Source organism: Chenopodium album, chromosome 27 (genome assembly GCF_948465745.1).
Source record: "Chenopodium album chromosome 27, dcCheAlbu1.1, whole genome shotgun sequence".
Classification (NCBI taxonomy): Eukaryota; Viridiplantae; Streptophyta; class Magnoliopsida; order Caryophyllales; family Amaranthaceae; genus Chenopodium; species Chenopodium album.
The window spans coordinates 25,532,559-25,549,984 of NC_137860.1; the positions used below are offsets into that span (position 1 = coordinate 25,532,559).

At 31.2% G+C, this 17,426-nt stretch overlaps 2 protein-coding genes across 2 annotated transcripts; one reads left to right on the forward strand and one right to left on the reverse strand.

Annotated features, from left to right (window-relative positions):
* Positions 1-5,334: 5,334 nt before the first annotated feature.
* LOC145621283 (jacalin-related lectin 19-like) lies at positions 5,335-7,209 on the reverse strand. Its single transcript, XM_081676026.1, has 3 exons — positions 7,082-7,209; positions 6,744-6,962; positions 5,335-5,845 (listed from the first exon to the last, which is right to left on the reverse strand). The coding sequence occupies exons 1-3, from the start codon at positions 7,082-7,084 to the stop codon at positions 5,501-5,503; spliced, it is 567 nt and encodes a 188-aa protein (XP_081532152.1). The 5' UTR covers positions 7,085-7,209; the 3' UTR covers positions 5,335-5,500.
* A 7,820-nt stretch (positions 7,210-15,029) lies between these two features.
* LOC145619841 (uncharacterized) lies at positions 15,030-17,314 on the forward strand. The gene is made up of 3 exons (XM_081674534.1): positions 15,030-16,466; positions 16,578-16,808; positions 17,117-17,314. Exons 1-3 carry the CDS (start codon positions 15,030-15,032, stop codon positions 17,312-17,314), a joined length of 1,866 nt encoding a protein of 621 aa, XP_081530660.1.
* Positions 17,315-17,426: the final 112 nt, after the last annotated feature.

The following is a 17,426-nucleotide window of genomic DNA, read 5'->3' on the forward strand; positions in this document are numbered from 1 at the left end:
GCAATAATGTAACTCCAAGTGTTTCAACTTGAGGGAGGAAATTACAAGTCTTTGATTTCCAGGACTATTGTGAAGAGGAGTAAAAACAGATATTTTGGAGTAAAACGAGCATGACCTCAATGTGAGGCGCTCAAGGTTGAGACAATAGGCTAGAACATTTTCAAGCGTGGGTCTATCCACAACTAATGCTTGCAAGTGAAGCGATCTGAGGGCAGTAAGACTATCATTATAAACTGGGCGAAAATCCCGACGAACTACGTATTTAGTTCCATAATGATTATTGCCATAAAGATCTGATAAGTTTAACTCTAAGTCGCAAACCTTTTTGTTCAAGGCAAATTTTAACCAATCATCAATTTGATCAACATATGCATCATAGAGGGGAAACTTTATTCTGAAGGTGTTGAGATTCGAGGCACAATTCCTGGCAACAACCTTATTAACCCATGTAATATATCTGTCTATATGATTATTAATCTCTGTTCTGTTCGACAAGAATAAATCAGGGTCGAAATTTAAATCAGTTAGGTGCGTCCAAACAAACCTCCACCTTTTTGAAAGAAGGCTACTTCTTCCTGCTGTTTTTATATCTACAAAAGATAACAAGTGAACCAAGATGTCATCTGGTAATTTGCTTATTCGATCCACTTTCTCAATCATTATCATTTGGTTGTCTTCACTAACATTGTTTAGTCTCTGTTAACAAAATAAACAATTAAGATCCATTCAAAAAGATAACTTTCCCACAAAATACTATATTTTCTAACATACAAATCATCAAATCAACAAAGATAGTCCGTTGTCACATATTCACATTTTAATATTTTCTAACCTATAAGGCTACAATATAAAATCAATAAAAACCTAAATCTAGAGTGAATTATTCCAACATTCTATGATATAGAATCAATTAAAACCTAAATCTAGAGTGGATTATTCGAATCAGATGCTAGAATACACGAGTGTATATAAAATTCACATGAAGTAAAATAAGATGCTCACTCTTTTCTTAGGATTGTAGGCTGCTGGTGAGGCTCGGGTTTGTGTTTGATTGTCATAGGTTTTAGCTAGTATATCCCATAATTCGTGACAAGTTTTAGCTTGAGAAACAAGAGGAAAGAGATTAGAGGATAGGGTACCGATGAGGGCACCAAAAATTAGCTTATCTTGGCGAAACCAAGTTTGATAAGCAGGGTTTGGAACGGTGGTGTCTTTGTCTATGGTTATGGTGATGGGTGGTGCTGGAACGGTACCATCAAGATGTTTGTCGCATAAGTCGTAGCCAATGAGCACGGCTTCGACTTGAGTCTTCCATGAAAGATAGTTGTTGGAAGTCAGCGTGATCGAGTTAGGGATTATAACTTTGATAAGAGGTTTTGAGGGCTCATTCATGTTTGGAATCAGAATTAGGCTATTCTTATTGTCGTCATTGGAGTTAGCCATAATAATTTGATTTTTCGACTAAAAACAATTTACCAATCAATTCGTCAATTCACTCAAACTACCTCTTCACAATTTTCAAACTTTCTTAACCTCAACAACTTCTACTTTTATTATTATTACTGACCCCTATTTATAGACCTGAAATATCTAGAAACTCAATCTTACTTTAGACTCCTCATTAAACTTGGAATGCTTCTCCCGAAATCTTTTTTTTTAGGGAAATATCTTAATTAATTTAACTAAATAAAATAACAATTCTAACTCCTAAAATTTGGAATCCTAATTAGGCTTGAATTACTAGTCCAAAATTTTTTTAATACTCATGTCAAAAAATAAAATAAAATAAAATAAAAAATAAAATAATAATAATAATAATAATAAAGTAATTCAAAAAAAAAAAAAAAAAAAAATCCTAATCAAACTCCTAAAAGGCTATTGAAACCCTTTCAAATTTGGGAGCCGTGGCACGCAACCACTTTGGTGAGGTGTTATTTGCTGGAACCCGACGCTTCAAAGCCAACTGGACACCTGAATTGGCTGAGTGTAAGGCCGTGATCTTTGCTGTCAGATTGGCGAAACAATTCGGCTTCAAGCACATCATTCTTGAATCTGATAACAGTATTGTCATTACTAGATTATCGAAAGCTTCCACTTATCTCTCTGATTTAGATAATCTACTTGATGATGTCCTAGAATCCTAGATACATGCTCTTTCTTCGATTTTATATCTTGGTCTCATGTAAAGCGGGAGGGGAATTTTGTTGCACACCATCTAGCTCGTCTTATTCCTTATGGTGTTGAACAAACTTGGTCTAATTGTTGTCCTAGTGACATTACTCCTTTATGTACTAATGGACAATTTGTCTACTAATGAATGAATGACCTCCCTGCTTTCTCTCAAAAAAATAAGGTAAGAAAAACTTTCTCAAAAAAAAAGAAAGAATAAAATAAAATAAGGTAAGAAAAATATATAAGAATTCCTGTAAGATAAAATATGTTCGAAGAATTTAATCATGAGCTGAGAGATAATTTGTCATCTCTTTTTAGGTAAATAGTGTTCTTTAACTAAAGATAATTTTTGCAATATCAAATGAAAGTTTTTTTTTAATATAATTTTTATTTTAAGATGTTACTCCCTCCATTTCAAAATGTTAGTCTCATATACTATTTTGGGCGTTTCAAAAAGATATACCCATATTGAATATGCCCGTGTGATGCACGTTTTATTTTTTTTATTTTTTTGTATTTATGAGCTAAAATTTGTTATATATTTAGATAAAATTCCTAATATTAAAAGATAATATTCAATATTTAATTAATTTAAACTTAAAAATCTCATTCGCCAATTTTGCTTACGTGGCATTTTATTATTTAATTCTAAAAGAAATTAATAATCTCTTATTTAATTGGCTACTATTAAGATTTATAATCCTACATGGCACACTGAGAAAATTAAATCCTACGTGGCTTTTTAAAAACTCGGGAAAAAACTCCTCTTTAAATATATAATATTAGATTTCATTTATAACTTGATTTTTTTTTTAATTAATAAGTTGTGGATTGATGACATGACTCTCAGTAAGGAAATCTTTACCTTAAATTATGCAATTATGACTTGTGATTTCCTAATAAAAAATTTAAAAAGTTAAATAAGGTAAACTAATTATGAATTATGTTGTACTTTAATGTTGAATTCCAAATTTATTTCTTTTCTTATTTTATGTGATTGATTTCATATGAGACTAACATTATAAAATGGAGGGAGTAGTGTTTTTAATTAGATGATAGCTTTTTTAAAGTTTCAAATTATTTTTGGGGTTGATAAACGATTTTATTACAAAGAACTTTTTATGAACCTTCCTTCTATAATTTAAGTTCAACAAACAAACCAAACCCATTTTACTTTCTTAACTGGCCCATTAATTTTATGAGGCCCAATATCCCTACTTACCCTACTACCCTCTCTCCTATAAATACCCCATAAATCCCCAAAAATTTCCCAACACAGAAGGTTAGTCTTATTTTCTTTCTCCTTTGTTTTATTAATTTGTGTAATTATAATTATTGATTTATGGGTTTTGATTTTATTGTTTGAAATTAATTTAATTAGTTTCAAATTGTATTTTGATGATTAAACTTTATAATTTTAGATTTTATAAATGTTATAATTTTCAGATTTTGTAAATTTTATACCTAGGTTTTTAATTATTGAAAATTATGATTTTAGGGTTTTTATGAACAATTGATTTAGGACTTTAATAGTAATGATGTTTTGAAATTTTGGTGATTATAACTACTGATTAGTTTAACTTAATTCCAGATTATAATTTTCGACTGTATAAATGTGTGTCTTGTCTTGAATAAGTGTTATTACTTCTAAGGTCCCTTTTTTCCCTCAGAAAAGTGTGCTCTTTGTTTCGGACACCATTAAGAATCAGCAGCTTATTATGGGTCTAGAAGCGTCTATATTTAGAGTAATGTCAATAATGTCATCGAAAAACTGTTGAGCTATATTCTTTTACTGCAGTATCTTGGACTATTATTGGTGCTTTGGACCAACAACTGTGAAGATCTGCTTTAATCTCTAAAGCAGAGGGGCAGGATTCATAATGCATTGATGATCTGCCAAATTACCTGTTTTGCATTTTAGTCTTTCATTAATATTAGGATAATTTGCAAATTGCAGCCATTTAAAGTTACCAATTTGCAAATTGCATATTTAAAAAAAATTGCAAATTACACCCAAAAGTTCTTATAAATTGTAAATTGCTGCCCGATTTAACTTTTTTATTGGTTTATGTGTAAAAAAATATTCAAATAAGGTTATAGGGCCATTTAGCCCTTAAGGGTCGGGATTAGCTAAATTTAACTACACTGAACTGACCCTAAATGTTAGAAGTGTATTTGAATCGTATTAATAAATAGATTAATATCCTATTGTTAAAAATATAATTAGTCAAAATTAGGGGTGCAATATAACAGGAACATGTTATTCAAGATTCAGGGTACCATGTCTTTTAATATACATATATTTATAATTGTTATTTTGATATTTATTATTTTAAAATTAGTTTAGAATTGGTAAATAATTTGAACTTAAGTGATACTTTTATCAGGTTACAAGGTACCCTATAGGTTCTGGTTCCAAAAATTTAGGAACCTGAACCGAAACCTGTTGGTACAAGCTTTCCATTTTACTACCGGAACCGGTACCTTTAGTACGGATTAAGGTTCCAAAACCTGCAGTTTCCTAACGGATTCTGGTTTCGGTTTTGGGTGCCCTAATTTTTTTGCTCACCCTAGTCAAAATTATGGATCTTCATATGTGCATGATACATATATATTCGACTAGAGGTGTCAAAAATCATACGCGACTGACCTGACCTAAACCGAATGGGTTTTCCTTTTAATTATCTGGACTTTTACCTAAGAATATTTAGACTTGAAGAAGACTTGTATCAATATGAAATTTGCCTATATTAGGTACTATATTCAGCTGGATCAGTTAGGAGTGCTATGCTTATGTTTGCTTCATTTCTTGGTTGTGTTTTGATCTGTGTTAATTGTGATTTGAACATGAAGTTTTCCTGTACTAATTATCCAGCTGGCCTAGATTGCAGTACCATCTAAAATGTTTACCTAATTTATTGCTTTAGTTTTGAGATGTGGTTTTAAAGGTTGTTTATGCATAAAAAGATGCGTGGTTTCAGTTTCTTTACGTTAGATTGCTCGGTGGTCGGGTTTACAGGTATTTTGTCTGCTCACTTGCTCAGAAAACAGAAATTTATTTTGTGCAAATTAGCTTTAATTTGTTTGGAGAAATTAAATTATGTTAGTAACTAAAAGATGCAAATTAAACAGAAACTAATACTCATAACTATATTTTAACAATTTATTTTTAATTTTCTACATTACTAAGCTAGTTAGATATGATGAGTATACTAATTAGTAGACAAATAGTCTTTAAAATCCTAAACAAACATGGAAACACCACCATTTAAAGTGCAGCATCTCTGTACTTTGTTGGTTGATCCTGTTTTCGACAATTCGACAGGAATTACTTAGCTGTTTTGAGAGTATGATGACTTTGTTTACTGCTTTTTAGTTCCAAGGATTTCTGAAGCCAATGTTGAACTTTCTTTTTTATTGTGTTCGATTGAGCTCGAGACAGATAAAACCCAATGGAATCAAGATACCAACCACTTCTCCCTTTGAAGCCAATGATTCTTCCACCCTCCATTGCGAAGTAAAACGGGATTCCTTCTTGTATGCCAAAAGGTCCAAAGGTTCTCAGATTGCTCTTAAACATTAACGATCTAATAACCGGAGGCATCCCTTGTACTAATGACGAGTAATGGCCGCTTACACTCATCAAGTACTCCTCTGGATAATTCAGCTTAATCTAGCATATATATGTAAATCAAGTCATTAAGTGAAAATAGAGAAATAAATTCAGTACTTGTATAGTATTAGTTAGACCCTGTTTACTTTACCTTAAAATAAAAAATATTTAGTAAAAAATAAGTTCAGTTTGCCAAAATTAATTTCACTTCGGTGAAAAAATTTAGTAAAATCAGTAACTTAAGGGCTTGTTTGGCATCATTTTAAAAACCAAAAATAGGAAACAAGAAAAAGGTGCTTTCACTTTTTTGTTGTCAGTTTTCAAAACTATTATGATTTTAATAAGTTAAATTATTTTTTTTGATCCATTATGTAACATATGTAATATACTTTTAAAAAACAAAAAACCAAAAAACAGAAAACCACAGCGATGCCAAACGGACCCTAAATGATAGAAAATCAGTAAAAATTCATTAAAAATAGGATATTTTGTGAAAAACTACCTTATAAAACACTTTTTTTTTTTTGCGATAAACTACCTAATAAAAAAAATGTTGTAAGAAACTACCTTATAAAAGGATAAATGTTGTCGAGACTGGTCGAAAAATCATCGGTGACTTTTATTTTCAGCGTTGATCATGTCACCTTTTAATTAAGAAAAAGGAGGAAAAGGGTGAATTAAAAATCACGTGATTGGCACGTGATGTGGTCAATGTCGGAAAGTGAAAGTCAACGGTGACTTTTCGATCAATGGTAGTCTCTTACAACATTTACCCTTTTATAAGGTAGTTTCTTATAACATTTTTTTTATTAGGTAGTTTCTCGCAAAAAAAGTGTTTTATAAGGTAGTTTCTTACAAAATGTCCTTAAAAATAATTTAGTTCAACAAAGATAAGGTGAAGTGAACGGACCTTATTAGATAGCTAGAAGCCAAACTTCGAAAGGATAGGAAGAGTTACCTCGACAGTTATGCTTCCACCATTGCCTCCATGTTTCTCTGACTTAACAGGTTTACCATTCTTGTCATACACCACAGTAATTGAATCGATACATCGATCATAGACGAGCTTAATTTCTCTTACACCGCTATAACATCCATCATCCCAGCTAGTTCCACCATTACCTCCCCACGGTCCAACTGCTATCTTCATTTTCGTCTTCTTTTGCTCTTTCCCTTCCTAGTAAATCATCCATAACACTGAAATCATTCCTTAGATAAAATTTCGAAGATTTGATAATACACAAACATACATCATTTGAAAGAGCCAGTTTACAAGGAATGTTAAACAAAACGTACCATTCTTAGACTGAAAGACCCTGATGAAAAGGATTAGTAGTAGCGAATTCGAGCAACATGATACTTATATTGATATAAAGATGATTGAGAATGGAATTTGCTATTGAGAATCTGATACCAGTTTTTTTTCATCGTTAAATTGGAATTTTGCTTTTGAGTCGATTCAACAACTAAGCTTAGCTGTGTGACCTCACCTTTACAACTGTGTAACATAATATCCTAGGCTTTTACATTTTTCTGTTTTGGTCCGTCGAAATTGCTTTACCTAGTTGTTTACAATGTTTTGGAACAATAATTTCACTCTCACAATTGAAAGCGTATTTGTTCAATAATGATGCTTACAAAATTGGAAATACAATCATATTCGGTATTAATAATTTCAATTTAGTAAAATTAAGTGTAATCAGCAAATAATAAATTTTTTTTTTTTGGAAACATCAGCAAATAATAATTAATTTAAAATAATTTCAATTTAATACAATTAATTTCATTTTAGCAAATGTAAGGTGAAAAGAATACGGCCTAAATGTGCTTTTTCCAAATTTTGACTTTATTTGTGTTGCTAACAATGTCTACTTTTCAAATATTTCTTATAAACTTTTTAGAATTGTTTTACAAAATTAAAAATATTTAGCTACATACGGAGTATAAAGTGTTATAAACCCACACAAATAAAAAGATACGATCATCTTAGTCTAATCCGATATGACTTGATGTAGTTTAATCCGATCTGATCTGATCTGATCTAATCTACACTAATCAATTACTTTTATATATAGTACGAATGATAAAAAAAAAAAAAAAGGTTCAAAGACAAGAAATTATGAATCTAGTACAAATGGGTCAATCATAATGCATTAGACACTTCTCAATGAAATTTTTTCTTGCTATACTATCCTTGTAAGCTTTTGAGTTTAACTTGGTTTATTCCTTTTTTTTTAAAAAAAAAGATTAGTTTTATTCTATCTTCGTTATCAAAAATTTGCTAAAAATGTCGTAATGTATGGATATATAATACTAATAAAATTAATTTTATATATGATTAAAGTTTTGAATTTATAAAACATCATTAAATTTAACTAAGATGATAACTAGTTTCATCAATTTTATTAGCGATACTAGGGGCATGTTCTCTTCAGCTTAAGTTCAGTTCAGCTCCAATAAGTTCTGTTCAATTCAGTTCAGCTCTAATAAGTTCAGTTCAAACTCAGTTTATCTTTATATGTAATGATATTGTTAATGATAATTTAAGTCAAATTTCATACTTTTTAGCATATATTAGAAAACGATAATAGTACTCCGTAGTAATATAACGATAATAGTAGTAGTAGTAGTAGTAACAACAACAATAATATTAAAATAATAACAACAACAACAACAACAACAACAACAATAATAATAATAATAATAATAATATTGTTAGAGATAACCTTATGGTCTTAGAGATCAAGTATTGCGACGAATTGAGGCATGTGAAGATTATTCAAGAACATCTAAAAACATTGATATTATACAATTGCAGAAGCTTGGAAAGGGTTGTGATGGATTGTCCCAACCTATATCTCACTTTAAATTTGAAGGATATATTGTTCTTGATCTTGTTGGAAGGCCTACAACTAGTCCATGTAGTTTCGTCGAGCTTGCTTGTTATCGATTCTCTAAGATAGTGCATGCCAATTTACTAGCAATGCTCAATATATTCGGAAATTCCAAGCATCTGACCTTACGAAACTGATTGAGACAAAGCCATAGCTATTTTTTTCCTCTTTATCAAGTGAAGCATTTGAAAGTAGAAACTAGAAACCTATTTTGGGTCACCAACGCCAGAGCAACTTAAACAAAAGACTTACATTGAGTCGCCGCCACCACCACTTGGAGTGATCATGGATGCTTTACTTTGGCTATTCCCTCAGCTAGATAGTATTCGATTTTCATCTCCACCCGAAATAGTGGTATTTACTTCGCTGTTGAATTTATACTTTCATTTAAGTAGTCTCTCTATTATCGTTTTGATATTGCACTATTTACACACCCACTTTGATCTTTTTATTGTGCAAATATATAAAATCAAGCGTGTACAATCATAGTATTGCAAGTAATTTGGTACATCTATTGTAATTATTTTTAGGTGTTGTTTGGTTCACTTGGGAATTAGAACTTCCCATGAATTGTAAATTTATGGGAATTAAAATTCCTACAATCAAATTCATGGGAATTTTATAAAATTGTTTGGTTAACAATGAGGGAAGTAACTTCCATAGGAATTTCCACTTACCTAGGGGGGGTTAGGTAAGTAAGTTCCTACATTTTGTGGGAACTCAAAATTCCTAGGAAGTTCCACTTCCCCCATTTCACCAAATTATTGTCAACCAAACAACACACTCAAATTGCAATTCCTAGGAAGTCTCACTTCCCATGTTTTTTTTATGTCAAACAAACAACCCCTTATTCAATCATCATGTTGTAAACATTTTATCAAAGTAGCTTAGCTTAATTTTTTTTTTTTTTTTTTTTTTTTTTTGAAACTTCCTTATAATTTTCTCATATTTGTTAATTGTTTCAGTCATCTTTCGATGTTATTGTTCGGTTCATGTACACGGAGCCAATGGAACGCGTCACACAAACAACTGTGGTTGCTATGCATCTGATCTTCCTATCAATTGTTGGCAGCATGCATTGAAGATCATTGAAAAAAAAAGGATTTGATGATGATGATTCCATGGAATTGTTCTTCAATGTAGGGTTTTGAACTTTTGGATTTTGGTGAGCCAAAAAAAGTCAAGTTGTAGCATTTGTGGTGGGCTGTTATATATTTTAAGACTAAAACTAGGATAAAAGCCATTAACTTTTGTCAGTTTATATAGTCCAAGTATCTTAGCTTTTCTCTTAAAATGAAAAAAATAGGTGAACTAATTGTTTCTAGCTTTTAAACTTGTAAGGTAATGGGTTTTTTTTTAAATGGTGTTTATATCTTAGATAATTTTTCACCATGCTCTTAAGTTTTTCGTTTATTCACCACATACTCATGAACTTTTCAAATTCATCATAACTCTCAAATTTTCACAAAAAATACACCATATACTGTTGATGACTAATGATTGTTAATTTCGTCAATCGTTAGGGTATTTTATGAATCGAAGTCAGCCTAAATACATTCTTCTACCCTCAAAACCAGCCACATTCCTTTTTCCCACCCCAAAACCACCCTAAATTTTCTTTTACTCATCCTCAAAATCAATAATACAGATATGATTATGGAGATTTGGAGTGGTTTTGGAGCTAGAGAAACGAGAGGAGTTGTAATACCCCGTATTTTTAACGTATTTTATATTTTATTTATTTATTTATGAAGTATATTTTGGGTCAAACTATTTTAATTATTGGATTATAGATTAATCAAGTATTTATATTTGGGTCAACAAGTATTTAATCCAAATATAGCCCATCTTTCTTATGAACCCAATCACCCTATTTTTACTTTTGGGCCACCTATTTCAACATTTAAAGTCCATGACTATATGAAGCCCAAACCTACACTAATTACCCTACACTATATATATCTACTAGATCCCCAAAATTTCCCACACAAAAAGGTTAGTCTTATTTTCTTCCTTTTTCTCTCCTCTTTTCATTCTAGCTATTTTGATGATTTTATTTATAGGTTTTGGTTTTAATTATTCAAAGTATGTTTGATTAGTATCATAATTATGTTTTGATGATTAAAGATTGTAAAGATTGTAAATTTTAAATAATGAAGTGTTTTATTTTCAGATTTCATAAAAATATAAGTTAGGGTTTTAAAATTATTAAAGACTTGATTTTTAGGGTTTTTATGAACAATTGATTTAGGGCTTTTATAGTAATGATATTTTGGAAATTTTGGTGATTATAACTGCTAATTAGTTTAACTTAATTCTAGATTATTTTGAACACATAAATTCGTGTTTTAATTTATAGATTCTCGTTCGTTAATGTTAATTCCGTTTTAATCCCGATCAGGTTCTAAACTCATCCGATTTTGACAAAAAAAAGTAGTGTTTTCCATGTGAAAACAACGTTTTAAGACAGACTCACTACCTTTGGTAGTGAGCACCACCCTCTCGTGGCCAAATTCAGCCTTTAAGTATGATTTTCGGGCAGTTTTTGATTTTTAACGAAGTTTTTTTAAAATTTTATCCTTGAGTTTAAAGGGTAAGAGATAATTTAATTTTTCTATGGATAATTTAAGTATGAAGATATATTTTGATGAGGTTTTGAAGTGGTTTTTGATTAGTTTAAAATGCTGGAATTTTATTTAAAGTAGTATAATTGTGATTTTAATAAAAGGGTGTGATAACCTATTAAAAAGGAGTTTAATTAGGGGTTTTTAAATAATTTTCAGATTATTCTAAATAGTTTGAAGTGAGTTTAAGTTGCTGGAAATTGTGTATACAAGAATAATTAATTTAGTATTATTGTCCCTTATTGTAGGAGACTTGATTCGGGAATTATTGTAGTATTTTCGGCCACTTTATGGGCTTAATTGAGGTATGTTCGCGTACTTAGCATATTTTGATGATGTAGAATCATGCTAGGTTTGGTTATAATCAATTACAAGTAGTATCATGCTAAGGTTTATGTATTGAATTGTGAATTATTGGTATTGGTGATTGAATTATGAAGCATGAATTTATTTGTGATAATCTATGGATTGGAAATTATATTTTTGGCATGAGTATATGGACTACATATTTATTTATGGCATGATAGAGAGCATGTTTAATTACACTAATTGTTTAATTATGTTTAGAATGTTGAAAAGGAATTTTATTATAGTCCATATAATTTTTATTGATGCATTAAGCATGAGGAAGGAGCTATATAAGTGTCTATGTACACAAGGAATAAATAGTATGTTGGTGTCTTTGTGCACTTAAGGTGTTTTTAACACCGAGGGATAGGATTGTTGGCGCTTTATGCGTTTAAGGTGTCTTTGACACTGAGGTAGATTTAAAAAGGATTCAACATTAAATTATATGTGGTCACTAAATATTCAAGAATTAAATTGGTATGATTGTTGATTGCATAATTATTGATGATTGAATTGTTATGCTTTGAAAGTCATCACCAAGTCTAATAATATGTAAATAACGTAAAGTGAAAGAGATTACGCACCAAAACTCTTGGAACGTATATACCTTGAGTATGAACATATGGGGGGAGTTATGTGACTTTATATTTGATCATAACTTCTAATGGAGTACAGGACGCTGTATATTCCCTTTTATTATTATGCGCTGGAATTCCGCCACCAATGTGTGGGATAGGTGATGCTGGCACGGTTAGCTCCCGTGTCAGTGGGCCTCAATTTATTGAGGTAGGTTTAGTTGGAAACCCGTTCGATGCGTAATCAACGCTAAATGAATTATTTAGTGTCCAGTTAAAGAGTCTTGTTGTTTGTTGTGTGCTTGTAAACAGGTGCAATGAGGTAAGTATGTGTGATGCTAGGAGTTGCATGTTAGTATGTTTAAATACGCTTATGTACTCAGCTTTGCTGATTGTGTGTGTTGTTTGTGTCTGGCTATGTCTTTATCTTGGCCCTACGATGATCCATTTTAATGGAGAGTAGTGGAGGCAAGTGGAGATAATCTTTTCAGGTGTTGAAACATATTCATGACGGGGCATGAGTGAAGAGCGAATCATGCTAGTTTCTATTAGTTGAGATGTGGTTTATTGCATTCAAATATTATATTATATTATGTTATGCTTATGAGACTAACGCAAAGGTTTTCGTAATTTAATTGGTTTTGATAAGGGCCTTCAATGGTTCCAATTCAAGTTGTAGGTTGATTTTATTTGACTTCGTTTGACTTTGATTTTAACTTTACTTTCATTTGGTTGACTTTTAAGTTGACTCATTTCGAATGGTTTTTATTTAAGTCTTCCGCTGTGTGTCTTTGATAATTGCCTTAACCGTTCTCACGGTGGCGGTAATGTCTTAGATATTCCTAAATCGTATTTAAAAGAGTAAAATAGGTATTTTTAAAGGGAAGGAATTTCTAGGGTGTTACAGGAGTGGTTTTGGGATGAGGGGAGAGATTTAAGGTGGTTTCGATGTATAATTAATGAAATTCCACTCATCTTATTTTTATTAGGGGTATATGGTGAATTTTTGTAACAATTTAAGGGTTTATGGTGAATTTGAAAATTTTCATGGGTATATAATGAATAAACAAAAAACTCAGGGGTATTTGGTGAAAAAACCGTGAACAATATAGTAAATTGTGGAAAACCAAAAAAATGCTTAAATGGTGTTTATATCTTAAACAACAAGCTTGGTGAACTCATCGTTACAACTGTGCTTCGTAACATCGTGTATTCGTGTGCTTAGTTACTTCTCTGTTTTGGTCCGACGAAATTGCTATAACGAGTTGTTTACATGTATTGGAACAATGACTTCACTCTCACAATTGAAAGCATATTTATTTTAATTATGATGCTTTAAAAAATTAGATTTACAATAATATTTAGTAAAATAATTCCTATTCAAAAAATTAACAGAAAGTCTTGTATGTGGCTAGCCACACGCTGTGGCCACATTGGTTTATAAGAGCAATCATTATTTATATGTATGAATAACCTCATTTGATCATAAGAGTAGCCCCATTTTGTCCTTAAAAGTAATCCAAATTCATTACACGAGTAAAATCACTCCACCTTATTTTTTATAAAATGATATTATATTGATTGAACAAAAATTATTTTATTGAAGTTTATTATATTAATTTTACAAAAGTGGAATTATTTTTTAACTGATTTTATGTTACCTTCTTCTTTAAAATTACTGTTTTTAATTGAACTAAAATATATTTTACTAAATTTATTTTTTTTTTATTATTATTTTTTTGGTTGAATTCAACTTATTTTTACTAAAATGAAATAGTTTTACATAAGTGAAGCTTTTTATTTCATGTTATCATTGTAATATGTAAGCTTTTGATTTTGACTTGTTTTATTCTATAGTTTTAGTTGGTAAATCTTGGCATTTCAACTTTTTTCGGCTGTCAACGCCACTTAGGGTTTGTCACATTTACTGAACTAAGCTGAACTGAACTGAATTGATTGGAGCTGAATTGAACTGAACTGATTGGAGCTGAACTGAACTGAACTGAATAGAGCTTAAATGATTATTTTATAAGAGAAGGAAATTAGGAGCTGAACTGAACTGATTGGAACTGAACTAAACTGAAATTAAGTTGAAGTGAACAGGCCCTTAAGATTATTAGTATAAAAGGTAAGAAGAAATTGTTGGATAGATTTAAATAAATTTTGTTTGATATAATAAGTTAGTTTAGCCCGTCAAAAAAAATAAATAAATAAATAAATAAAAGTTAGTTTAGAGTTTTAGTTTCAATGAACTTTTTTAGATAAATTTTTAGGATAACATTATTAGTTTAGAGTTTTATTTTCAATAAAATTTCAATATTTTATATGTATAAAATAATTTATAAATTTCAATAAATAATTAATAAGTCATTAACTTCTCACCATGTTTGAGAAAAAGGTAGGTTACCATAATTTAATGTAGGGTATATTTCTGTAATATACTATATATTGTTTTTTTGGTGTTTAAAGAGCCACTAGGGCAGATGATGAGAATCGATACAAGGGTTGCTCTAACCACTTGAGCTATCCCTCACTCTCAATATACTATATATTGTGCTATTACATAAACCCATATCGATATATAGATTTACCTCATTACCGCTATCTCTAAACATTATATAGACAAATAAACATTAAAAAAAATATATAACTATTTAGGGTTTACACTCTTTATAAAATATTAGGGTGATTCCGTTTCAAATTCTGGCTTCTAATTAAATCTATATATTCTGTAGGAATATATACACAACTAACACAAGGGTTCTAAAATTCCCTTGGTATTGAAAGGTCTAATTACTCTTCAATGGAGATCTCAAAAAAAGATCGAATTAGCGAGTTACCGAACGACATAAGGCAACACATACTCTCCTTTTTACCTTACAAACAAGCCATTGCAACAAGCTTATTATCAAAAACTTGGAGGTTCGATTGGTTCAACATCGATAACTCGTATTTTCCCGAGTTGTGGAGATCATATGATCGATACTCATGCAAATCGCCGATACGACCGATGTCGCAGAACCCCAACTTACGTTACCTACACTTCCTTGATAAGACTCTTACAAGAATTAGGAACTTTTTAGGTGATGATCAACTATCGATACCAAATCTTAAACTTCGTTTTCAACTAACGACACCATATCTTAATGCCGAGGAGTTTAGCCCTGAAATTGGTGAATATCTCACTAAACTTAAGGTTAAGAATTTATCTCTTTCGATCAATTTGAATCCTGATTTGATCTCGAATGAATTTGTCATAAGGTATGTCTCGACACTTCCAATAGTGTTATCGGAATTAGAATTTTATAACTGTTACCCACCGCCAAGGCCGCCAACTACTGTGTCTTGCTTACCAATTATCCTTTCGTGTCGTTTACGAAAACTGTCTCTTACCTCAATCCCTATTGAGCAATCTAAGATTGATGAACTGATTGCTGGTTGTAATTGCGTCGAGAGTTTAACCTTTGAGCATTGTGATGGCCTCACATATCTTAACCTTGTTGGGGTTTCGAAGCTAACAGAACTTGGTCTTAAATATAATTGTAACTTGGGAAGTGTTGTGATGGATGGTGCTACAAATTTTCGCTATTTCGAGTATGGTCATACTCATAGTGAATTAAGGTTGCTAGTTTTGTCTAATGTTGGCTCATTAGAAGAGCGAGATTTGAGTTCTAAACTTTCAATGGAATGTGTGAATTTTCAACTTTCGCGTTGTAGTATTAAGAAATTAAAAATAATTTCTTGTGATATTCTAGCACAAGATGAATTGTGTATGAGTGATCTTGAAATTCTGGAGATTGTGAGCTTTAAAAAGAGGCTAGACCTACTTCGTCTAGATTCGTGTAGACGTTTGACACACTTACATCTAATAAATTCGCATTCAATGACTGATGAATGGCTGAACTCAAATCTCTCAAGACTTGATAACCTTAAGGTCTTAGAGATTAAGTATTGCGACGAATTGAGGCATGTGAAGATTGTTCAAGAACATCTAAAAACATTGATACTATACGATTGCGAGGGGCTGAAAAGTGTTGTGATGGATTGTCCCAATCTATCTCATTTTAAATATCAAGGACATATTTTTCTTGAGCTTGTTGAAAGGTCTACAATTAGTCCATGTAGTTTCGTCGAGCTTGCTTGTTATCGATTCTCTAAGATAGTGCATGCCAATGTACTAGCAATGCTCAACATATTCGGAAATTCCAAGCATCTGACCTTACGAAACTTGAGAATCGAGGTACTAATTATGTTCCTTATCAAGGAGAAATATATATGAGTTTTAGTTATGATTTAATTTGCTCCTAATTAAATGTTTTTTCTAATGGATTTTTCGTGTTAATTTATGTAGGATTTGATGAAGTTGATGGAAATGAGACAAAGCCATAGCTATTTTTTTCCTCTTTATCAAGTGAAGCATTTGAAAGTAGTAACCTATTTTGGGTCACCAACGCCAGAGCAATACGCACAAAACACTTATGTTGGGTCGCCACCACCACCACTTGGAGTGATCATGGATGCTTTACTTTGGCTATTCCCTCAGCTAGATAGTATTCGATTTTCATCTCCACCTGAAATATTGGTACTTACTTCGCTATTGGATTTATACTTGCATTTAACTAATCTCTCTGTCATTGTTGTGAATCGTGATATTGCATTATTTACACACCCCACTTTGATCATTTTATTGTGCAATTATATAAAATCAAGCGTGTCCAATCATAGTGTTTCAAGTAATTTGGTACAGGTAGTGTAAACATTTTAATTCATTCGTCATGTTGTAAAGATTTTATTAAAGCTATTAAGCAAGTTAGTCTAAGTAGCTTAGCTTGTACTTTATTTTGTGTGGAAACTTTCATATCATTATCTCATCTTTGTGAATTGTTTCAGTCATCTTTCGATTTTATTGTTCAATTCGTGTACACGGAGCCTATGGAACGCAGCACAAACAACTGTGGTTGCTATGCCTCTGATCTTCCTATCAATTGTTGGCAGCATGCATTGAAGATCATTGAAAAAAACGAAGGATTTGATGATGATGATTCCATGGAAATGTTCTTCAATGTTGGATTTTCAGTGAGCCAATAAAGGTCAAGAAGTAGTTTTTTTTTTTTCCAACACTTGTTTAGTTTGGAACTACTTAGTTCCTTTTACCAAATTGGACTATGAATGTATTCACAAATTAGCTAAGGTTGGGTTT